Source organism: Physella acuta, unplaced genomic scaffold, assembly GCF_028476545.2.
Source record: "Physella acuta isolate Inbredline_101_S28 unplaced genomic scaffold, ASM2847654v3 ptg000562l, whole genome shotgun sequence".
In the NCBI taxonomy this organism is placed as follows: domain Eukaryota; kingdom Metazoa; phylum Mollusca; class Gastropoda; family Physidae; genus Physella; species Physella acuta.
Window position 1 is genome coordinate 794,439 of NW_026732081.1, and position 24,342 is coordinate 818,780.

Below are 24,342 nucleotides of genomic sequence, written 5' to 3' on the forward strand. Positions count from 1 at the left end.
GAAAGAGTAAATGGATAATTGCACCGTTGAAGTCAAATGCCACTTACTATTTACTTTAGAAACAAACATAAAAAAGCTCGTTTTATCAATAACTTGACTAGTGTTAGCATAAGAATTCCATGTACGAAGAACTGTTGTTTTTATTAGTTTTTACACTAAATAATCTATGAAAAAATACAAGCACCGGATAAAATATCTATGACATAATAATATGTATACGGCCTATGATATTAAGTTTCGAATTAATTCCCAACTCGCTAAGACACAGATAGCAATGATATATTTGGAGGGAATACCATCAAACTAAGCATGTTAAGACCTTTGCAAATGCTTTCTTCAGGTATAGTATGCTGCATTCGGCTTTATTTAGCTAAAACATATTTTTGTTGCGAGGGGAGAACATTGCTAACAGAGCGCGCGAGTTGAGCGAAGCGTACTCGCTTTAGAGCTGGAACTATCGATTTCAAAGTCACATGACTACTCACCTTCTCATAAAGTTTGTTTTTTAACGTAGCGGAAATGCTTGTCACGTGATCTTGTTGCATAGCGATTATTTTAGCTTCAAGCATGGCCGAATGTTTTTATTATTGTAAATTGTAAATGATCGACACGAGGTTTTGGCAGTAGTAGGCCCTCTACATGCTTTACCATATTTACAAATAATCTACAGGACAACAATAAAAGAATTCGTTTCGAACTTTTATCACTAAAAACAATGGAGAGTGGCGATTCGGAGATTTTTGTTCATTCATCAAATTTCGAGTCGCTGATTCAGGGCGGCTCTCATTCCGTTTCGGCTCCTCAGTCAGATTCTCATTCAGATACTCATGATTTTGATAGTAATAAAGCGGTTGAAGGCGAAGAACATAATGATGACGATAGTTTTGAGGATGAAGAACTTCAAACAGAAACTGAAATGGTCCTTAGCACAACAGCCAACAATTCTTTCGATGAAGGCGAAGCTGATACTTGCGAAACACCAGCTGATGTTGCATTTGTAAAAACGAAAAAAGAACAAAATAAAATTGCTGAAATTATTGAATCAACAAAACGTTTGCGAACTTCTTCTATTGAGCTTAGTCGAAAACGTTTGCAATCATTTCCTGAAATGTTGTTGGATTTATCTAATTTGGAGGTAATAATACTAATGTCTAATACTAGATAGAATCAGCTAGATCTATACTAAAAATAATAAGGCCAACATGGTCTAGGCTAATTTTAATATCTTAAGTAGATCTAGGTCTATTTTATTGAATATTAATAGTATTTATTATTTAATTAGGTAATAGACCTGGTCTAAAGAGTAGACAGGTGTTGTTGTTTTTTCTAAGCCCCAATAATTATTGTAATTGTTTTCTGAATAATTAACTAACACTAGAAAGAACTCGCTTCATTAGTCTCCTTAACATTCATAGATCTAGTATTCTAGATTGGAAATCCATCTCATTTGGTGATTTTTGCTGGATAAAAATAGTTTCACTTTTTGTTTAATAAATTAATGCTTAATTTTACTATTTAGCCACTTATTTTATTTTAATGTGATGGCCTTGAATCCTCCCATTGCATCGGTAATATTAAGTAATAAATTACTATTATTTCAGTACATGTATCTTGAAGGCAATGAAATAGCATTTTTACCTGATGAGTTTTTCAAGTGTTTTCCTCATCTTTTATGGTTAGACCTGAGGAATAATTTATTAAGTCGAATACCATCAATGTATCTTTCATGCCACACATGTCTTCGTAATCTCCTGCTGGAAGGAAACAATCTCCGTAACCTTCCATTGGAGTTAGGTATGTTTATAAATTTAATAGCTTTTATAATTAGCCTATATTTCAATTAAAGCAGTTTTTTTTACCCTTTTTTATTTCTGATTCTAAATGATTTTATACTGTGCTTTCTTTTCAAATTGTTTTTTTTACGTTAGAGTTAGAAGGAAGCAGGATATACAAATACTTGTGTAAAAATTAATTTTCAAAAATATTTTATTTTATTAGAAAATAGGCCTATAGTCTTATAAAAACAATTGTAAGTTTTGTTATTAAAACACACAATTTATTTGAAAAGGTCTAGTCAAGAGTCTTCATGGATTAAATATAGCTGGAAACCCACTAGACTTTCCTCCACAGATGATCATTGAGACAGGAACTCAAGGCATCCTTCAGTTCCTCAGGGACATGATAGATGCTAAAATGTCTGCTAAAATGTCTGATTTAGGTAATGTTAAATGTTATTGGAATTCTTTTTTGTTGAAATGAAACTATCACCTTGTGCAGTTAGTTATTTAACATAACTCACTTGTTTGCCCTAGTGGAATTCTAAATGCTATTAACATACTTGTTTGTACTTTTATTGTATCTATAGAAATCCCAGCTTTCATTTATAGTTAAGGGGTCATCCACAAATGACGTCATGCTTTTTTTGACGCTTTTTTACCTCCCCCCTCCCCTCCATCACACGTTGTCACAAAAAGCTAGACCCCCCTAAAATGACATCACACCTCAACCTACAACCCCCCTCAAAATTGCAGTTGAATTTTTTAAAACATCGATATTTTTCTAAAATCTTGTCTAAACTATTACAATTTATTAAAACAGTTATCTAAAATGTGAAATAACGTCTAAAATTCGTTTTCTAACATTGCTTTTTTATAATATAAAAGTGTGACGTCACAACATCTGAACCCCTCCCCCTCATCACACATCGTCACAAATTTACGGACCCCCCTCCCCCCCTACGAGTGTGACGTCATTTATGGATGACTCTAAGGCTATTATAATTGGATGCAGTTAAATAGAAAATAGAAAACAATGTATACTAAAATAGTTCAGTGCATATCAAAACTAGCTCTTTTGAAAATAACAAATTAATATTTTTAATTGACTTAAGATTTATTTATTTATTCCATACACTAAAATAGCATAATTAACTTCTTTTTAAATTTTACTATAACACTGTCACAACGCATTCTTTAGCATTTTTAATTCCAATCTGAAATTAGAATTAAGGAACAGCATGGCTGGGTGGTGTAGGGCATGTGACTGCTAACCCTAAAATCTTGAGTTCATATCCCAGACTCAAGCCTGTAGGTCATCACTAGACACATTGATCTGTCATAAGTGATGTGTAAAAACCTGACCACATAATTACTCAAGTCACAGAAACAGGTGAACTCTACTTCATCTGCCCTGTCGACTGTCAAGTCAGCAAGCGTAACTTTGCTTTACATTTTTTATTCTATAAGACTTACAGTTAAGTGAAGACCACCCAGATAGCCTTGAACAGATCAGTGCCAGCTCTGATGATTGGAACACAACAGCTAGTATGATGGACATAGCTAGAATAAGGGCTCAGGTGTCTGCAGCACAACATTATGGAGCGTCCACAGATTCTGAAGTCAAACCTTCTATTTCTCAACTTAATGAAAGACATCATAAAAAGAACAAACTCAAGAAAACTGGAGAGCTTCCTCCTTTAGAGCGGTAAGTGTTAGGTTTATCTCCCTTAGAGCAAAGAAGTAGGTTTAAAGTTTACCTCCCTTAGAACACTATGTTTAAAGTTTTTTAATTGTAGAATACTTATTTTAAAATAACTGTTGTATTTTGGTTTAATGTTTCACTATTATAAATCTTTTAGCAGGGCAAATTAATGAAATTTAATAAGTTCTTCTGATGTACTTTGTTTTGCTTGACCATTTCATAACCTATGTGGGATTAGCTTTAATTTGTTGATTATCTGCAATACCAACATTTGCAATTTTGTTATGAAAATCTGTATTACAATTCACCTCAGCCCAATGCTATTTCTTCATGAGGATATGCAGATTCTTGGTGCCAGCAACTGTCTTAAGATTAATCAAGCTCCAATTACACGAAAATTATCATCTGAGTTGTGTAATGACATTGTCACATTTTTCAAGCAAGCTTTAAAGGACTAATCTAAAACAAATGTCCTATACTTCAATAAAGCTCAGCTATTTAACTGTTACAGCTACAAATTACTTACAATTGCACACATCGCATAGCAAAAATTCAATTCTTATATACATAAATTTATTTATTTTGCCAGTTTTACTAACAAATGAATACTTACCTGGCATTGTGTTAAGTCTTTTTTATCTTTGATTGGTATTGTTTCTTTCTTAAACATGTAACCAAAATATAAGCCTAATAAAATAAATAAATGCAGGCTGTTGATTTCCTGTCTAAATTTCACAATTTTATTATCATTTTTTAAATTATTATTTGTTCAAAGTATTTTTTTTTAATTCTAAGTTATAATTTTCAAAAATTTTTGTTTCTTTCATTTTCAAATTTAAAATTTGGTTCTGCAACTTAAAATACATGTCTGTGCAGAATTAAACAAATGAAAGAGAGCAAGATGGCTTGGAAAGTGAATCACTTTCCTTCACCCCCCACACAAGAGTATGTAACTTTTAAAATGAATGAAGAAAAGCAGATGGCAAGAGTAAAAGAATTTCAAGAAAAAACAGATGCAATTTTACAGCGAAGAAAGTGAGAGTTTTATATATTTTGTGTGCAGTGTAAAGGCTAGATAGATAATAAATAAGCCAATCACAGCTATATATTTTGCCTTTGAGTTACCTTATTAAAAATTTGAATTCTGAATCCATTAATATAGCGTTACATAAAATGTTACTATATTTGTTTTGTGATGTTTTTATTCATGTCCAGAATCTTTTTAATAGGGACGATGCGATGCTTAAAAACTGGAGAGAGGAAGCAAAAATACTACAACAGAAAAAATATTCAAAGCATTTTGTGCCTGGAGAAGGTAAAAAGTAAACTTTTCACTCACCACTATCTATTTTACCTTCACACTAACAACTACAATCAACCTTGATATACTACTAGCCAACCCTTCACACATAAAACTAGATCTTTGCTCCCTAACTACTAGACTTTCACACACTAAGAAATATAATAGACCGTAATCAACACAAGTAACTAGACACTCATACAATAACATTAGACTATCTCACACAAGTAACTAGACATTCATGCAATAACATTAGACTATCTCACACAAAACTAGACATTATCACACTAATAAATAGATTATTAAACAACTAGACAATCACACAAAATTAGACATAAACACACTAACAACACATACACCTCTGTGTTTGTTAGTTGACTTGATGCCTTTCTGCTAAGAGAATCAAATATCACCAAAACCACTGTCATCAATGTAGTGTAGTCGTATTTTATTAGCTGAGTTTTTTATGATATTTCTTTATTCTGTTGTACACAGTAAATTCAAGTATTATTCTATTATGTTTTAAGCCACTTTTTCCCAAAAAATATTTCCCTTAATCTGTTTATGGTGACACCATATTGAAAAATGTACAGAGAAACCTGCTCTTTTTCCACTTGCATTAATAATTTTGTAATTTTAATGATAATTTAACACACCAAATGCCAAAAAAGGATAGAGGTGACACCACTATGGAACATTGCAAATTGATACTGTAAATGCTAAGTAGCTGAACGTCTCTTAGTGTAAATCTTTGTTTATTCTTGGTGTTGATGAACTGGTACTTTTCTTGTTACATTTAAAGTAATTACTAGGTAAATGTCAATCAGTCCATGGTGGATAATATTATTACAGAAGAGATGTTGATTGATGTTGGTAACAATTGGCACTGTGACACCACTGCATAATTTAATCTCACCTTTTTATTCAATATATATATTATATATACAGATAGTTATATACAAGAGTGTAAAGTTCAATAATGATACTTGTTTTCTTAGATTTCAAAGAACCAGTAGAACAAGCACCATTTGATATAGATCCTGATATGAAGAGAGTTCTTTCTAAAGAGGAGCGTTTGAAGGTAAGTTATATTGGACTGTTGACAAAACATAAAGATTTATTCAACTTGAAGGTTAGTTAAATTGGACTGTTGACAAAATATAAAGATTTATTCAACTTGAAGGTTAGTTAAATTGGACTGTTGACAAAATATAAAGATTTATTCAACTTGAAGGTTAGTGAAATTGGACTGTTGACAAAATATAAAGATTTATTCAACTTGAAGGTTAGTTAAATTGGACTGTTGACAAAATATAAAGATGTATTCAACTTGAAGTTTAGTTAAATTAGAATGTTGGTTCAGTCTTGACAAAATATAAAGATAAATTCATCTTAATCTTGGTAAAAACTTTATGAAATTGCCATACTTATGCTTTACTATCACTCTGTTTTAATTAATTTAATATGATACATTCACATGCAATTATAATAGTCTGCCAATCAGCTTATTTTTTATTGTAGCTTTTCTTTGTATGATTCAATAGTCTGCTTAGACAGACTAGACTATAGAATAGATAGACTGATAGAAACTATTCCTTTTGTTTTTAACATTTAAGATAACTGCATTTGAAATAAATTTTGGGAAAATGTATTTTAAAACAATTACTTTACTCTGGCTTAATTTACACAGGCAGATATACAGAAAGAAAAGAAGTTAAAAGAACAAAGAAATCTTTCCCCTGCCACTCGTCATAGGATAGAAGAGGAAAAGTATGTTTTTCACCATTTTGTACTGCTCACAGTTAAATTAAACTCATCACCTTTGCTATTCAAATCATGTTATAATTTCTGAATGGCTAAGTTGGCGGTTTTGTGGGAATGGTAAATAAAACAAAGAATTGATAGACAAACAGTTTACAAGTGTTATAGATGGTGTATATAGCTCATTACCCCAAAGAATTTACATAAATTATTGTAACTTACACAACTTAGAAACTTTAAAATATTCATAAATTTTACTTCAGTAAAACCAATAAAATCTTAATGTATCGGAAGCTCTTTCTGTCATTAGACTTAGACCTCTTTGCACCTTATGGAACATAAAACCTCCACCATTTCCTTCCATTTCATCCGATCCCCGGCTATTAATTTTGCTGCCTCCGAAGACATCCCTGTTGGCTTCAGTTCTCTTTCTATCATTAATAATGTTTTATTTAATTAAAATTCAGTAGGTTTAAAGAAATTGTCTGCAGATCCTATATAGAATATTTAAACTAAAAAAGATCAAAGTTATGCTTCTTTGTGTTTAGAACACTATATACGTTTGCTGCTGTTATACATTAACAAATAAAATAAACAACAAATTGTTATCACAATATTAGACAGGCTAGAATTTGTGAGCTTGAAAAAAGAATTAAGGATCTCACAGCTGGGATGGTAGAGAGAAGAAGACAGCCTAAAGGTTCTCCTCAACAGGAAATGGAAATCGCAAGGAGGGAAATGGAAATGGTAGCTATTTTATTTCTATTATGTGACCCTTTTACTTTGCTCCAGTATAAAATTCGCATTAAGAATAATGCATCACCATTATTTCTCACCACTTATTTTATTAAGTATTAACACAATCTTTTTTTAAATTAATGCACTTTGGGATATAGCCTACCTCAACCTTGCTCTTTTATTTGCATTTAGAAGAGTGAATTGCAATATGCATATATGTAATTTAATGCAAGTGCATCATCACTTTGCTTTGCTGTTAAAATATAAACAAATGTTGTATACACCTCCAAGTTATAAATTTTCCACATCCACTACTACACAAAAATAAGTTTACTTATTAATTTTACTTATTTTAATTTTGTTTTTATATTCTACAATTTATTAAAAGTTAATCAAAGCTATTTTTTTTAATTTAATTTTATGTCATTAAACTTTTTTTTATTTTTAACAAATATGTTATTGCTTAGGCTGAGGTTTTTTACTCCTACAAAATTCCTAATCCAGGTGTGGTAAAAACAGAACAGGGAAGGGGAAACAACCTAGTTTATTAATTACTGATTACTTATCCCACATTTAGGTAAAAAATTTACAAAGAGGTCTGATGCAACGTTACCAAGAACTGAAAGCATGGACTACAGGTTACCATTAGTTTTAGAGTTAGCCATTTTTTTAATTAATCAAATACTCGGGGAAGGTACACACTATAAGACTGTATCAAAATTAATCAACAGAGTGCACATGTGGATAAAACACTTATCAGATTTCACAATACAAATGAAACTTTCTCCAATTAATACATTTTATAATCAAACATACTGTGTTCTTAATATATACTCTTATATATGAGTTGCAATGAATATTTTTTGTACAATTTTCAGAGTATTGCTTTAAGCGGTGAAAATTGTTACAAGGTTTTCTATCTTTAAAAATCACACTTGTTACCCACCTGTAGGAATATTACTTCATCTAAAAACCCAAGTATTTAATCAACTATAAGGGCTAATTAGGTTTAACAATCTTCGAATAGAAACTATAATCAATGTACCAGTGCACCGATAGTCTGACCCTCACAGTTTTCTACATGTAAAGGCATGTACTATACTTGCACCACTGTTTAAAACTGCTCACATTTATCTAAAATAAAAGTTCCAAACTCACAGCTTGAAGACACAAAGGAGTGATTTGCTGTGCATCTACACTGATACTTATAAATTAAAACAGAAATTAATTCAATAGCAGTTTGTATCTTAAAATTTTATATTATTTGTTTACACTTTTTTAAAGCTCATTTGAAAACTTCTTATACATTTTTTAGTAATGTTCTTTAAAAGGAACTGTGTCAATATAAAGGTTATTAAGAGTTAAGCTTAGCTGTAGTTAAAATGGCTTGACCATGTCCATTTTCTACACAAAGCCAGGTCAAAGAATTACAGAGATCATTTTTCTAGACCAGCAAGTGCAGGTTTTAGATTTTAGGCATAGGATGGTAAGGAGAGTAGAAGAGCTCATAGAAATAGTCAGCATTGTATTATTTAAATGACATTAAACTAGCCTCACTATCATCAACTAAAATGGAAATCACAAGTTTTAAATTAAATTCTCAGGGGAAAAAAATGTATTACCCTAAAAGTATTCTTGTGATTTTCATTTACTTTGTTTATACTATTTATAACTTCTTAGCATAGTTTGTTTTTTCAATTTTTTCTGCCAGTGTAATCAGAACTGCATAAACGTGTTAAAACAAGAACTTTAGTTAGATTGTATTGCTTACCATTTAGCTTGGCTTCTTTGCTACTTGTTTCGCTCCCTCTAGTAACAAAATGCATTTTGCTGCTGTTTTTCTTTTTTACACAATCAGTTATAGAATCTAGCTGTAGTTTGTATTTTGTTTTGTTATTCAGTAAAAATTTATATTTTTTTTAAGAGAATGTTCTGCTTCCCTTCAGTAAACAATTTTAATCTATCTTAATATACTATCATTAGTTTATATTTTTTATTCTGTCTCAAATACTAGACCAAAGGTGTAAAATTCATACATTAATGGACTATTTCTGTACAAATAATTGGTTACTTTTTACAAAATTAAGTTGTTTACAAAAGATGATTTATCTCTATCACAGGCATTGGTCTCGTTAAAACTGATGATTTAAGATCTCAATTTACTTAAGTTCTCATACATTTGTTTTGTTACAGGCTGAAAAAATGCATGCGGAGTTACTGGAAAAAAGAAAAGACATGGAGTACCGGTTTAAATCTTATTGTTAAATGATGAGTGAGAGTACAGATATTTCAGTGTTTTCTTCTGAAATTTGATTTGACTGTGATAATAAAGACAATTTTACTGCTATTATGCCACAATAACAAAACAAAAAAAAAAAAAAAAAAAAAAAAATATTTATACCAATAAATACATGTACATCTGGAATTTATCATTCATTTTAATGTGTGTGTACTAGTGGGTAAGTTTTTTTGGCCAAAGAGTTAAGTGAGGAATTATTTCTGAAAATAGGACCCATGAGAACACAATTGTGTAAGATAGTCTTTTGGGCTAGTCATGAAGGCCTTTTTTTCTATAGATCCAACAAACTGAAAACAAATGTACTGTACTACAACACACAAAGTTAAAAAAATAAACCAACTCAAGATACAAGTGAAAAAGTACATTATGTATTAATAATTCATAGTTAATGCATGAAGGACGTATAACGCCACCACCCTATCAAATGAGAGTGAAGTCTACAGCAAATTTGGGTAACGAGTGAAAGGGCGGTAAATCAAATAGTCAATAAGAAGCGAATCATGCCATTTTAAACAACCAGCATTTCCAAGACAGTACAGTTTTTCATCAATGAGCAAAGCTTCTCGGGAAATAGGGGTTATATTTATGAGGGATAATATATCCGCACAAATTCAAAGCATGCCAATTAACATTACAAGATTTAAGTAACAATTCATTATTGGTGCAAGAGCAGTGCCAACACCACTGCTATTATCTGAATCTGATATTTTGTTTTCTAACAGTCTGTATGGAGCATCATTAGTTTTAAATTGTGAATACTGATTCTAACAAGTATTAGAAAGTGCTTAGGTAATTGCTCTATACAAAAACATTTCATTCTTGTAAGGAAGCTAATTTGAAATTTAACATTTCAACCAGCTTAATTTAAAAACAAACCTTTTTTAAGTTAAAACAACAATTGCTTAAACTTGAGGCTTAGCCGATCAATTGAAACAAGTATAAGGATGAAAATTGATTGCATCTTTTTTTTACATTAAAATAAAATATTAAAACAATGAAATCTAATACCAAAGAATTTTCTAACTAGAAATATATACATTTAGCTATCTTGTTTGTAAATGTAATCAATTTAGTCTATAAAAAACATTTAATACTTGTTTTCATTGATCTCTTGAAATTTTCAGCTCTTGTTTTCGAAAATTTTTGTTGCTGTGTAAGCTTTATTTCACAACTTAAAAATAACTGATTCTATAATTAGCTAATATAGAAATCTGATATTCTTAATTTGTATTAGTTTAGTTCTAATAACAAAATTTCAAAAATACAAAGCCAAAACTTAAAAACTGAAATGACAACACAACTGTCAACCAAGGTTGTGCTTTTAATTTAAAGCACTATTTTTAATTGCTTAAATTTCAATTTACACTTAAAGAAATAAAAACTATCAGGTACTGTATGCATAATTTGTGCTACTTTCCAAAATAATTACACCAATAGATACAAAAGTTACCACAATCAAATATTCTGTCAATGTAAGTGATTGTGTCAATGTTTAAACCAAGCCAGTTTTTTTCTTGAAGATATCCTTCAGATTCACATTTACAGCTATCTTTCTCCTCTCTTTTGGTTCAGCAGGTTCAAAACAAAACCTGGAGACAGAGAGAAATATTAAACCTTCATCTCACATAAAAACTCTATAATGAAAACAACTGTTCTACATTAATTAGTGAATTAAATTCTAGCCAATTAGTTTAAAAACTAAAGAAAACATTTTAAGGTAGGTAGCACACTTCCGAAACAGTTACACTAAGGTTGTTATTTAGATCCACTGGTGATAGAGGGTGATAATGTGTGTATACAACTTGAAATTATACAATGTAGCAGGGATACCAGTATGAATTCGAAAGCCAGAAATCCTTGAATGATAACATTTTGAAAAACATACCTTTTAAATTCTTCCAACTCACGTTCAAATTCATCAACATCTCCATCTAATTCAGATTCTGATTTAGGCATGAAAATTTCATCTGAAAAAGTTCAGATGAGAAATTACACTCAATACAAAGTGACTAAGTAAATATTAGTTTTACAATTTTGCACAATCAAGACCATGCACAACTTAAGGATGCATAGAGTTAATGACTATTTGCTCTAAAGTAAATTCAGTTCTAAGAACTCAGAGCTATAACTATATTCTAGATATGATAGCATTAGGTTTATAAATAATCATTTTGGCTAATTTGGTTTTCATCACCCGCTCATGCCCTTAACTACATCTCTAGTTTTGTGCTCACATTTTAACTTTTTTGTCACAAAACTAGAGAATGAAACTATGTTAGGCAAAAAAATGTTTGCAATGGAGACAAATTTAACCAGTTAAAATAGAGCTGCACTTGCTTATTGTTAAAAGAATATTAAGATACTTTTTTAATAATTAGTTTCTCCATGATAAACTTTATAAAAAAAAATTTTTCACAGATAAGCAACGTATTTTAAAAACTTACCGACACCATTTATATCCCCATTTTTGTTTTTCTTTTTGTTCTTCTTGGCCTTGCTAGATTTTCCCTGCTAAAAACATGTCTTAATTTTTAAAATTGCTAATTAGACAACTCATTACAAAACTTAACTCATTAAACCATGGATTTATAGCATTTAAACAGTTTGTTTTTGCATAAAAAGCCCAGTGTTTAATTGTCAAAACTCATGCAAAAAATTTCATTAGCCCAATTGAGATTGATTTCTTTAAAAAAAATTTCCTTCTTAATTTTGATATTACATCTTTTCTTTAATTATATAATAAAGTATGCCAAACTCCTAAAATAATAATACAAAACACATTAACATCTGATACAATAGAACTTTAAAATCAAGCACTTTAAAGCTAAATTTAAAAATCTATTTACCTGATCAGATGATGCTTTAGTCCCACAGGATGGTGACTGAGAGGTTGAGCTTCCACTACCAGCACCTGGACTGTCAATTACAGTACTTTTAGAATTGTTTGAAGCAATCACGGTAATTGGTACAGATGGGGTGGTGGAGACAACCTGATTTTTAACTGGTGCACCATTCATTAGCGCAGGTTGGGGCTGGCTTTTTTTATCTATCTGGCTACCACGACCATTGAGCACATGGTTTCCATTCCCAACTTGCTGTGAAGCTGCTGAGACTTTGCCATTGACACTCTTGACAGTTTGTTGCTTCTGCTGAATAGGGCGCTGTTCTGGCTGCTGCTTGGTTGTCCCATTGCTTTTATTACCCTCTGGCCCAGCCTTGGCTGATAATCCACTGACTGTCCCATTGGATTTGTTTTGAGAGATGGGCACGCTAGGTGTGCTGTTATTATTATCAGACTGGGATTTCACTTTTTGCTGTTGCTTCAGTGACTGATAAACACCAAGAATTTGTTGAGAAGAATCCTTGCTATTATTGTTAGACAACCTTTGCTGAGCACTAGCTAGATCCTTAGATGGGTTGATTGTTGATCTTGTAGATTCAATTATTAAGGAAGATCTATTTATTTCTTGTTTGATAGGCAAACTTGACACTTTCAACTGCTCTGTCTTTTCTACAGGGATATCTTTTTTCTCAGAAAGCATCTGAGCTCTTTTGGACTTTGGTTTAGCCATTTTAAATTGATTATCAAACTCTGACCCTAATGTCTGATTTAACAACAGCTGTCTAAGAGTTTTCTCTGGTTCAAGCTGATGGCTTTTTTCAGAAGGGAAGGTTTTTTCTTGTCTTGCTTTTTCTTCAAGCTAATGAAAGTAGAAAAAAGTAGTTGCAGATTAAAATTATGCTCATTAAGAAAACTAATATAACAATATACAAGGTAATGAAAATTGTCTTGCTTTTTCTTCAAGCTAATGAAAGTAGAAAAAAGTAGTTGCATATTAAAATTATGCTTATAAAGAAAACTAATATATAAATATAAAATATATAAACAATTGTCATGTAATTGAGAATTTCACTGCAAGATTGCTACCAGAAAGTTCCTATTAAGTTCCTACAATAATAAAGGAAACTAAATTTGTCACACCTCTATTATGGTTTAAATATATGCTATACTTTGATTTATGACAGTCAATAAGGAAAGGTTAGATTAATTAATTATGGATTAGACATGCCCAGATTTAAGTAACAATACTTGATGGCTTTGAAGATGAGTGATTGATACTTGCTATGATTGGGTATGGCTAATAGACATGCATCTTTCACAAAGCCAAGTTTATTTTATTTTTAATTGCCAGTTGTTAATAGAAGTAACTGAAATTTCTAAATCAATGGGTATACTCTTATTAAATGTGTAGGGCAACTAGCTGACAACAAAAGAAACTTTACATCATTGCATAGTGAACTTCAACTTCAGCCTTGAATTGTAATTTAATTAAATATACTCCTGTATCTTGGAATAAATTCTGACAGTTTCAAAAACAGTTAAAACTAAATATACTACCATTTGATTTTTCTAAAATTTGTTTTAGCTCCACAAAAACCAAGTGATTTACACTGGTTTTTTTTCTTCTATTTCAGTGTATATTATTCAGCAAACAAACAAATACCACACAAAAAATTGTGTGTCTAGTTAACAGTGTTATATGAATTGAATTTCCTTTCACCATTGAAAAGCAACACAACACATTGACTGCTATCCAAAAAGCTTTTAAGCTTTAAGTGTGTTCAGTTGTAAACAACAAAGTGCTCTGATGACACATTACATTGTTATTGCTGTACTGAGTGAACTCAGACATGTTTACATTGTTTACATCAGCATGGCAAATCTACTGCTGAACTGGCATCAATGTGTTTTGTTCCAATGTCATAATAGAAAGTATACAACAATTTCCCCACATTTTGTGCTTTGTCCCACCTAATCTTAACTATCTCCCCATATTTGCATTATTTTTAATTATACAAAAACTATTTTATACAAAGAAACTTGAATGACATTGAGTGCACACAATTTTTTGAAGAAATATATTCAAGAACAATAAATTTTATAAGGAAGTATTTTTCTAGAGCAAGTGGGAGAATCTATACATCTGGAAAGTGGAGTCATAATAAAAGCTGAACTACCAAAATATATACATTCAAAAGTGTGCTTAGTGTCTTCACACCCAATGCAATAGAGATGAGAGTAGCTTTTCAGAATAATTGCTTGTAACTAAAATTGAATCTTCTAACCATCTCAAATGAAGAAACTAGATATTCATGTAACTATTAACTGTAGTCAACAGTACTGCTCTTATAACAAATACTATCTCAAATGAAGAAACTAGATATTCATGTAACTATTAACTGTATGAACACCAAAATAGAAAAGAAAATAAGGAAAGAGACCCAATATTCCACCAGAAATTTATAGCTAGAGACAGGAGAATGGTGCTAACTTGTTTCAGTAAAGAAGTAAGATTAATCTCTAGATTATTATAATTATGCAACTCACACATTGTATAACACTTTATGATAAAAGATCAACGAGACTAATAAAAATTAGTTCAATATGCAGTTTTTTAATTACCTTTTTTTGTTTCTGACGAGCTCGTTTTGCTGCTTTGGCAGTTAGCTCTTTTTCTTTGCATTTGTTTTGGTTTGAATCATCAGTTCCATTGATAAAACTAAGTAAGCCTTCAAGCCCTTTCTTTTCTAATGGATCCTTTAAATCCTCCTTGAAAGTCTCTTGGACAACTCCATTCTTTGGACCAATTTGTTTATGTTTGCTCTCGCTCTGCTACACAGAAAATGGGGACGGGAATGAGGGGAAATAAAAAGAATTGTTTAGTATTTCAGTAGAAAAAGAGTATTAAAAAATAAGCATTATTAAAACAATAAGCATTTCTATTTAATACCTTGCTTCAAATAGTAGTTTCAGGTAGTATATTTTATTAAATTTGCTTAATGCTCCTTACCCTTTTTTTTAACTTTTTTCTCAGCCTGTCTTTCATTTCTATATAGTTTGTACTTGTTTTTGCAACCTGAGTCTGAAAAAATAGAGAAGAGAGAAAACCATAAATATCATTTCGATGTGTAACTAAAAAATTATTTTAATAAAACTTGCTTAATCGAATATTTTCAGAATCATTTAACAGCATCCCAAATTTTATACTTATTTTCAATACATTTTTTAAAGAATAAATTATAGTCAACACAATAACAAATGATAAATGAATAAAAACAAATAATATTTAAGTATGAACACTTTACTACTTCCATAATATAAATGGGTCACTTTCCATATAAATAATAATACTAGAAATCAGAACTCACAATCAACACATACAAAAACTAGATAACTTACATTATTATGGCCAAAGAATTCACAGTAGCAACAGTCACAGTATTTCCCTTCCTTTTGGTTTGATGTAGAGGTGCTGGAACTTTTCTCAGAACAACTATCATCAACACTGTCACAATTATCATCATGATGGTGCGCCTCACAGACAGGATCATTGCATGGTGTGGATGTTCCTACACCAATATTATTGACCATAGTAGAAAGACTGTTGCTGCTATTACATGACAAATTTGCACTGGATCCACTTGCTGTAGGTACATTGGTAGTAGAAGAGACAGTTGCTGTGGTATGAGGTGATAATCCTCCAGGCCGAGACACGGAGTTGGAAGAGTGAGAACAAGGAAGTGGCGCTCTGATTGGTCGCACAGCTTCATCTTTATGATGATGAGCAGGAAAAGGGTTTTTCGAAGCTTGAGAAGAAGGTAATGTTTGGGCTGTTTGCAATCCACCAGCAAAAGGTAATACTCCTAAATTACACTGTTGCTGTTGCCCCTGGACCCCTGACATTTGTTTATTGATGAAACCTGAGCCAGCAGTTTTCTTACAATGGAGGAGGTTTCTTTCCCATTTACTAGAGGTGGCATTGCCACCCAATGTAGCTGGTCTAGAGCAATGAGGTGGACCATGACAGGGTCCTGAAGACTTAGAAGTCACTGGCAGACTAGGCATAGGTGAAGAAGGGTTTATAGAAGAAGGGCATGTGAAAGATGGAGAGAGAGAGAAAGAAGCAGGCGAGAGAGAATTTAAACAGGACTGAGGAATTTTAGCCATTGATGCAAAATCTAAGGGCTTGCTAGGATCAACAGAACTTCCCTCAGAAGCCATGTTTTCTACATTGTTAAATGTTGGCAGGATTGACGAGGTAAAATGTTTGCCAGCAACTGATTTGAATGCACTAGTAGTGTTTGTAGTAGAAGTGTTTGTTGTGTGTGTAGCCAGGTGCGAAGCGTAGTCAAATGTAAAAGATGCAGAAGTAACCAATGGTGGATGCGGCAGCTCTGTAGCCAGTGATGATAGCCGCTGTTGATGCTGTTGGTGATGATGAGCAGCAAGAGATCCTATGTGTGGCATGGTGTTATCCCAGTCACTAAAAAAATTAACAAAATTCTCATAATCTACTGTTTTAAGTGCCAGGCCTGTTATTTAAATTAAATCAACTATTTGATTATATAAAATTAAAACACATAGTGTTAAAAAAAGATCTATGTATTTAGTATTAGATCTATGTATTTGGTATCATTAGTAATTGTAAGAATAGCCAAATTATGCCTGAATAAAACTTGGTTAAAATTTTTTTTATCAAAGAAAAAAAATAAATAACCTGTATGCGTGATAAAGATGGTCCTGCATTCCAGGTGCATCACTAAAGTCTAGTTTCACAGGCAGTTTGATAGATGACATTAACTGAGATGTCAGATCTGACATGTATCTCTGTTGACTATGTTGGGGAAGCCCATGAATGTGAGGATACAAGTGTAGCTCAGATGGTGATGGTGATACTGGCATCTGAACAATAGGTTTCAAAATTAGTTTATACAAAATCATGAAATGCAACTGTTGCAAAGCTAATTAAGAATAGTCTGATAATAATAGCAAACAAAATTCACTCATTACAAATTAAAATTTGAATAGTAGCTAAAACACACAAGAACTATGCCTAAGACTGATTAATTTGGCTAACAGGTAATTTATTATGAACTATATATAAAAACTAATATGGTCTCTAATAATACCAAAAGACAAGCAATCATATTGATTTGAATGTCATGCATCCAATCATTTTTTCAGATGAAAGGAAAAACACTACTTGTCAAGTGCAACCTTGAGATTGCAATAATACCTTCATTTCATCCTAAGAGGTCAGATATTTTGAGCAATCAATTCCTGACCCTTATGATAATGTACAAACCAAATTTAAGTTTCCAACAAAAACATGGTAAAGAAAGTAGACATACAATGTAAACTCCTCACTCACTTGTAAAGGCAAAGATGTGGAGATAACCTGCCCACTCTGATTGAGACAAGCATGACACTGACAGGTGGTACAAACATTTGAGTTCATACTATCACCACTCCCCTGGCTATCTGCTGTATTATCCCCAGATCCAGCCACAGTGTCCCCTCCATAGTCTCCTGCACCACCAGGTAGTAAACCTGACTTTGCCAGTTCCGCATCTAGCTGTCTAGATAACTCAGGATCTATTCTTGGCTGAAACTAAAGAAACATTATTGTTCAGAAAAAAACTGAAATATATGTCATATATTTTAAAAATATTTCTAACATGTTAATTTTTAAGGTATTTAGTCAGAAGAAATTGTCAAATAATGTTTTTAAAAAAATCAAATTCTAAAAATATAGTCAATTTAAATTTTTCTAAAAAATTGTGGGGTATACTTACAGGACACTGTTGATCTTGCTTCACTTGATGACACTGTACACAGTTGTGCTGGGTGCTCATTCTATCACAAAGTAAATGTTGGTGGTGTTGATGTTGGTGATGCTGTTGTTGCTGGTGATGGCGTTGCATAGCCTCCCATAGTTCATCGTCTTTAAGTTCACAAATGGGTATCTGCTTGTATAATAAAAAATTATGTTAGATTTCTTGTGTCTGAATGTAATGCAATTAAATTTTAAGTAAGATTTTTAAATTGAAAAATAGTTCTTTTTAAACCTAATCAAACCTTACCTGTAAAGCATGAGGTTCATCACTACCAGCATCTTGATTGTCAGTAGAATCATCATCTCCATAATCATCATCATCCTCTTCTTCATCATCTCCTGCATTATCATCAATATCATCATTTGCATCTTCTGACAAACTTGGTGCCTTGCCTTCACGTTCATTGCAATTCATTAAAACATCACCAAATTCATCCCTGAATTCCTCTCTGATAGGGAAAGAATAGGTTTTCACCGTATTACTCTCATCTAATTTAAACACCAATTTGCTTAAGCACAATCATAAAAATTATTAATTTATTAAACCCCAGAACAACAACTTCAAAAAAAAGAAAACATTTTTTTAAAGCAGTTAGCTCAATGAGTATGTGTGTAAAAATGCTTTGATAAAACTACCTAAATATTTGTTATCTGTAGGCAAGGTGTGGGGTTTGTGGAAGGAGAGAAGTGTATTAGGGTTTGTAATGCTTAACCACATGGTGGAACCTAGGAAAGTTATTTTTATTACACTCAAACTATTTGTTAAGAACAATAATTCCTTTAAAATAACATTTTTAGAAATAAAAATAACATACTGTAGCACTCTTTCACAGTTGTAAAAAGTGGTGAGCTTATCTTCAATATTGATGGGTGAGACAGAACCACTGCTGGATGTTGTGCTAGACATGGAGGGTGGCGTGAGATCCATAATATTAATTGTTCTGTCTAGGGCAAAGTTGAATGAGTTTGGTGGAGGTGGTATTTCCCCTTTGTCACTGTTTATTATGCCACAAGTTATCATATGAGTTATAGTACATTCATCACATGTACACCTGAAAATTTAAAATTAATATTGCTAAATTATTAATATAATTAGAAAAATGTTAAAATCTGAAAATATTAGTCTGAAATTACTTTTTTCAGATAAACCTATAAACTTAGTTTTAATAAAAGAACATAGCCTAGCAAAATTAAACTGCTTTACCTCTCACGTTTACACTGATGGCATAGTACTTTCTCAGTTGATGTCTTGTGTCCTGACATAAGGTTTTTCATAGTTTCAGATAATGCTTTGTCCATTATTAGAGGCTCTTTCATTAGATGTTCTTTTAAGAACTGCCTCTGCTGATTTATAAAACTGCGTGCTTTACTGGACACCTGTTTTTGAGTATTCTGTAAAGACGAAAATATTAAATGTAAATAAAATTTGTTAAACTATTGGGTAAATAATTTTAAGTGATCTGCTTCCGAACGGCACATCCAAAAAGGTATTTAGACAGAAAGGATTATCATCAGTATTTTAATTTAAAATGTTTCAATATTGGTAAAGCATACTTTTTTTAATCAATCATTCTTAAGTAGGAAAAGTTTGATTAATTTAAGTTTGATTTAATTTATTTTGGACATTTTATCAATAGATCTTACAGTGAAATACAGCAAATTAGAGTCACTAGTATTTATAGCTGTTTTATTAAGTTGAAATAAAAATTATACCTTAACCTCCTCTTGACAATAACTTTCTATCAACTGTTGACAATCTCTCCAAACAACAACTACCACTGACATTTCTTCCTGAAACTTGAGTAGACGCTTTCTAACAGAACAGTATGGATCTTCTTTAGATCTTTCATACTGAACAGAGCCTTGCCTAGACAACAAAATATTAAGTTTAGTCAATTATTATAAGCTATTACTTTTTTAGTAAGAGGTACACACATACATGGAACTATGTTTAACTAACCTTAAATGTTCTAGTATTGTTGGACCACTGTTGCTGATGGCAGGATCATTGTGTGCTATTGAATGAAACAGGTGCTTATTTAACAGTTCCCATGTCACCTTAAAACGTCTTAGATGCTCACTCTGTAATTTGAATGTGTATGTCTTAAAAGTTTTTTTAATAACTTAGCAGTGCTGGAATAAAAAAAATAGTAAGCTAAAAATCCATCATCAAAAACATCAACAATCATTACCATTGTAAACATTAGATTCCACAAATGAAATAAACTATTACAGACCATGTGTACAATAAAAAAGGCAACTTTATGCTGATTGCCATCTGGTATGTTGCAAGATGCAAAAAAGTGCTTGTGAACTAAAGTTCTTTAGTTAACTTTAAGAGGAAAAAACTCATCAAGCTTGTCCATTTAAACAATATAAAGTTAAAAATTTGTGAAATCAGACTTACCAATCCCCCTAGATATCGAGCAAGGAGGCAAGATTTTTCTGTTAGTAAATCATAATGAGACAGAAGCGAACGGGTGAAATCAAGAGCTAGTTCAGGGGTATCACAGCCATTTTCTTTAAGCTTGTTTAGCAAACTTGTTTTCATATCCATAACTATCTCTCGAACTTGAGACTCAAGACGCAGAAAGAGCTGATGAGGATCTCTACTACAAAGTCTAAAAATAAATTTAATATTTACTGTCATAACCTGCAAACATCATATTTAAAGAAAAAAACTGAATATACTTTAATGAGACTAAATAGTTAACAGTCAGCATTTAAAATATACTTACTTGTCAACTAGAAACTGAAGTCTCTGACCCTGTTCTTCTGAAAGAACTATTTCTTCTTTGCTACTGTACAGATCTTTTACAATTGAACGCAGTTCTACCCAATTTTCTTGAAGCTCTTGTGTTTCTCTTTCATGGTTCTCACTGATAGATACAATCATAAATAGTTCAATTTTAATCAAATTTACATTAGCTTAGCTTCTAATAGTAGAATACAGTTGAAACTTTTCTTTTATTAAATAATATACATGCTTTTCATACCGCTCTTCCTGGCATCTTGCACATGATAATGGATCAATGCATCTTTCATGCAAAAATGGTAAGTCATAGGAAGCTTGAGGAAAGTTGGCTTCCTGTGTAAAAGTTACAGATGAAAAAAACAGATTTAAATATCTATAATGCTGCAGAACTATGTTTTGCAAATGATTGCTGCTCTTATGTGCACTGTGTGCCACTTCATAGTTTATGGAGGATTTACATAACCATTTAAAATAATTATATTACAATTGTTGCTGAGAAACAAGCATAAACAACATGTATGTCTGGCCCATTTAATACAATACTCACCAAAAAAGATTGAAAATTCCCTGCAACTTTCCTGCAATTGACACAAGTCCAAATTTCTAGCTTCAGCTGGAAATAAATAAGCAAGGTATACCATTAGAGTTCTGTTAACAGTTAATTTTTGTTATGCAAGTGAAATGCATAGCCAACTAAATTGTTATAAAGTGGCAAATTTCAAATAAATGCATTTATCAGAAACCTATGGTAAATTCAAGCTGTTCTGTAGCTTATATAGCTCTTTAAGTTACTTTTACAAAAATTACAGAACTAAAAACATGTAGATAGAATCTTTTAACTAGTCTACTGTTTTACAACAATGAAAATTCAACAAATAAGGGTTTAGGTAGTTAATTGTATTATTTGTTTAGGGTGTTTTGGATTGGGTGAATGAAAGGGTTGATAAAAATCATAATAATAGTTTACAGTTACCTACTATCAACAAACTACAAAGGATATAATTTCAAAAAAAAGTCTGTTCTAGCTGTATTATTAATTATTAAACAAAGCAAAGGTAACAGTAATTTATAATAGTTACCGAGCTATATGACTGGGGATTGGTAGGGCTGCTAATTACAGTATTACCATCCAGCTGAAGATCTGAAAAGAAAAGAAATCTAAATTATAAAAAATAGTCAATAATGCTGGAAAATATATTAAAAGATGTGCATAATAAAATAGACTTACAACTATATCATTTATATTTAACTATGTTTTTAAACTGTTGTTAAACAATTTAAGGGATCATACCTAAAAGCTCCAGCCCATCATCTTCATCTTGAGATGTGGTACGTGGAGTATTACAATACATGCACCTATCAAGATAAGGATTAGGACCTCGACTAATGGCATGTACAGGAATATCCAAGTCAACAGGAGCATCCATGAGTTCTGTGATTCTCTAAGAAATAGATTTTAAAATACATATAATTTTAGTTAATAATCATAGGCTTAAGAAAATATACCAGTTTACTCTGCTTATAAACAGAAATTTTAGTACTTTGAACTTGCTTTCCCTTATGCAATTGCAAACAAGGATCCTAATAACATGCTTTACTGAAAAACCTAAAATTGTACTAAAGTATTAATAGCATAATCTTTACTATTAATGTAATGAAGTTGAATGGAAAATTCTAATAAAAGTGGGACATTGTTGATGGGTTCAGTGTTACACTATGAAAACTGGCAGGTCATGACACAAAACTTTTTGCTAGCATTACTACCCAAATCCTGAATAGCTACATTGAACATCCAACACATCACACCAAAACTTACTAAAGCAATTAAGGGTGTTTCAAGCTCAAGCAGTGCCCAATAACCTAAGTAAAAACTATTAAGACCAAACAGCCCAATTTCTTTGAATTCTCTACAGAATTATTTAAGAATAATAGATCTGGTTGTCATTATTCAACCAGTAGGTAGTGTCCTCTGTGCACAGAATTAATAATGTATTTAACTAGGTCTAATCATTACCAAAGTAATTCCAGACATTCCTGGCTCTAAACTGACTAAACCTAAAAATAATAATAAATAGGCCTAATGTGTAGCATGCAGGGTTTTTTTTTAAATACGATAAAACAATAACTGAATATTAAGCAGGACTTAATAAGTGTAAGATTGGGCTAATAACTATTAACTGGGCCTAAGTCTTATGACTAAATACTAAGAGTAAAGTACTAAAGTAGGCTTAGAATCTAGATCTATTTTTCTATATTTAGCCTACTACATTTACAACTGATTGTTTTGTATATATAAATATTAAAATACAAACATCTTAATGATTTAATGCTAGTGTTAGCCTACTAACACTAAGTCACTAAGTGCATTAGTGTAGTGTTAGCAGAGTTGCATCAATGAAGACAACTTACTTTCTCTGTTGATTAATTCTTGAATTCATTTAAATTTTAAATAAATAATAAATAAGTAGATTAAGTCTTCTCGGTTAGATCTAGATTTTCTAGATTTAGATCTTCAATTCTAGGTTAGTGAATAGAGTCTAGATCTAGATCTAGATAGTAGATACTGAGACTACATCACTAGTCTAGGTCAATAGAGAATAGGCATAGAGAGATTGACTAGAATCTAGACTTGAAAATGTTGTCTAGGCCTAAAAAACTGAATAACAAAAAACAATGACAATACATTTATAAACAGCATCGATTAAGAAGAAAATATATTACCATGGCATCTTCTTGTGAAGGCTTCAAAGTAAATCCAAATTCTGTTGCAACGTCATTTACGTTCATAGTAACGCTGCTTCCAAATGGTTTGAATGGGTTAGGAGTAGTTGGAGCTGATACACCAAGGCCAAAGGCACCAACACGGGACTGTACGGAGGAAGTCGACGTCGCATTCTTAGAATGAGAATACTGGTTTCTGCGCCCCTTAGCTCGTTTACCGTCTTTTCCACTCATTGTTAGATTTCGCGCCTACGAGTAAAGTATAGCGTGCATAACTTAATAAAAGTAAAGTGAAAAAGAGGAAGGGCTTTCGATTCCTGATTAAAATACAAACTTTACAGAAGCAAAATGGCGGAACAGTAAAGTATTTTACCCGGCATGCAATACGGGATGGGTTGATAGGCAGAAAAAAGCAGGACTACTCTTATGTTTATTTACTATGTAATAATAAAAGACATTATCTCCCCTTCAATCTAATTGCGGTATCAAAATGATCAATTTCGAAAGATGTATCTGAATTTGACGGTTGACCATTCTAATGGGATAGCTTGTGTTCCCCTCTGAACACTAGTGTTCCTGCTCCTAAAGACCGACGCTCCTTTTTCAACTG

The 24,342-nt window shown here is 31.7% G+C and overlaps 3 protein-coding genes across 11 annotated transcripts in view; 1 reads left to right on the top strand and 2 right to left on the bottom strand.

Annotated features, from left to right (window-relative positions):
* Positions 1 to 444, bottom strand: part of LOC131946494 (serine/threonine-protein kinase 32A) — an 84,544-nt gene extending 84,100 nt beyond the window's left edge. Inside the window, exon 1 of one of the 2 annotated variants that reach the window (XM_059307297.1) lies at positions 320 to 444. The gene's annotated coding sequence lies outside the window, so the exon portion shown is untranslated. Of the gene's footprint in view, positions 1 to 296 lie in introns of both variants that reach the window. The other variant, XM_059307296.1, reaches the window with a different exon arrangement.
* Positions 445 to 522: 78 nt separating this feature from the next.
* Positions 523 to 9,659, top strand: LOC131946495 (leucine-rich repeat-containing protein 27). 5 transcript variants are annotated; one of them, XM_059307298.1, is made up of 12 exons: positions 523 to 1,135; positions 1,602 to 1,794; positions 2,069 to 2,218; positions 3,246 to 3,483; positions 4,357 to 4,515; positions 4,710 to 4,795; positions 5,779 to 5,861; positions 6,471 to 6,550; positions 7,162 to 7,288; positions 7,857 to 7,917; positions 8,698 to 8,765; positions 9,473 to 9,659. In XM_059307298.1, exons 1-12 carry the CDS (start codon positions 716 to 718, stop codon positions 9,542 to 9,544), a joined length of 1,737 nt encoding a protein of 578 aa, XP_059163281.1. In that variant the 5' UTR covers positions 523 to 715; the 3' UTR covers positions 9,545 to 9,659. The 5 variants fall into 5 exon arrangements, with proteins under 5 accessions (XP_059163281.1, XP_059163282.1, XP_059163283.1 ...); XM_059307299.1 differs by having other exon boundaries at positions 524 to 1,135; positions 8,694 to 8,765; positions 9,473 to 9,655; XM_059307300.1 differs by lacking the exon at positions 8,698 to 8,765 and adding an exon at positions 8,158 to 8,190 and having other exon boundaries at positions 524 to 1,135; positions 9,473 to 9,558.
* A 267-nt stretch (positions 9,660 to 9,926) lies between these two features.
* LOC131946534 (protein FAM193A) lies at positions 9,927 to 24,109 on the bottom strand. Of its 4 annotated transcripts, none has more exons than XM_059307363.1 (22): positions 23,733 to 24,109; positions 22,303 to 22,453; positions 22,091 to 22,152; positions 21,559 to 21,624; positions 21,253 to 21,344; positions 20,995 to 21,135; positions 20,664 to 20,877; positions 20,217 to 20,338; positions 19,970 to 20,123; positions 19,461 to 19,648; positions 19,072 to 19,308; positions 18,504 to 18,705; positions 18,216 to 18,389; positions 17,792 to 18,031; positions 17,138 to 17,322; positions 15,820 to 16,903; positions 15,431 to 15,502; positions 15,043 to 15,252; positions 12,425 to 13,279; positions 12,023 to 12,086; positions 11,464 to 11,545; positions 9,927 to 11,167 (listed from the first exon to the last, which is right to left on the bottom strand). In XM_059307363.1, exons 1-22 carry the CDS (start codon positions 23,964 to 23,966, stop codon positions 11,071 to 11,073), a joined length of 4,926 nt encoding a protein of 1,641 aa, XP_059163346.1. In that variant the 5' UTR covers positions 23,967 to 24,109; the 3' UTR covers positions 9,927 to 11,070. The 4 variants fall into 4 exon arrangements, with proteins under 4 accessions (XP_059163346.1, XP_059163343.1, XP_059163345.1 ...); XM_059307360.1 differs by having other exon boundaries at positions 12,023 to 12,089; XM_059307362.1 differs by having other exon boundaries at positions 12,023 to 12,089; positions 18,216 to 18,386; positions 23,733 to 24,108.
* Between the last annotated feature and the right edge of the window lie 233 nt (positions 24,110 to 24,342).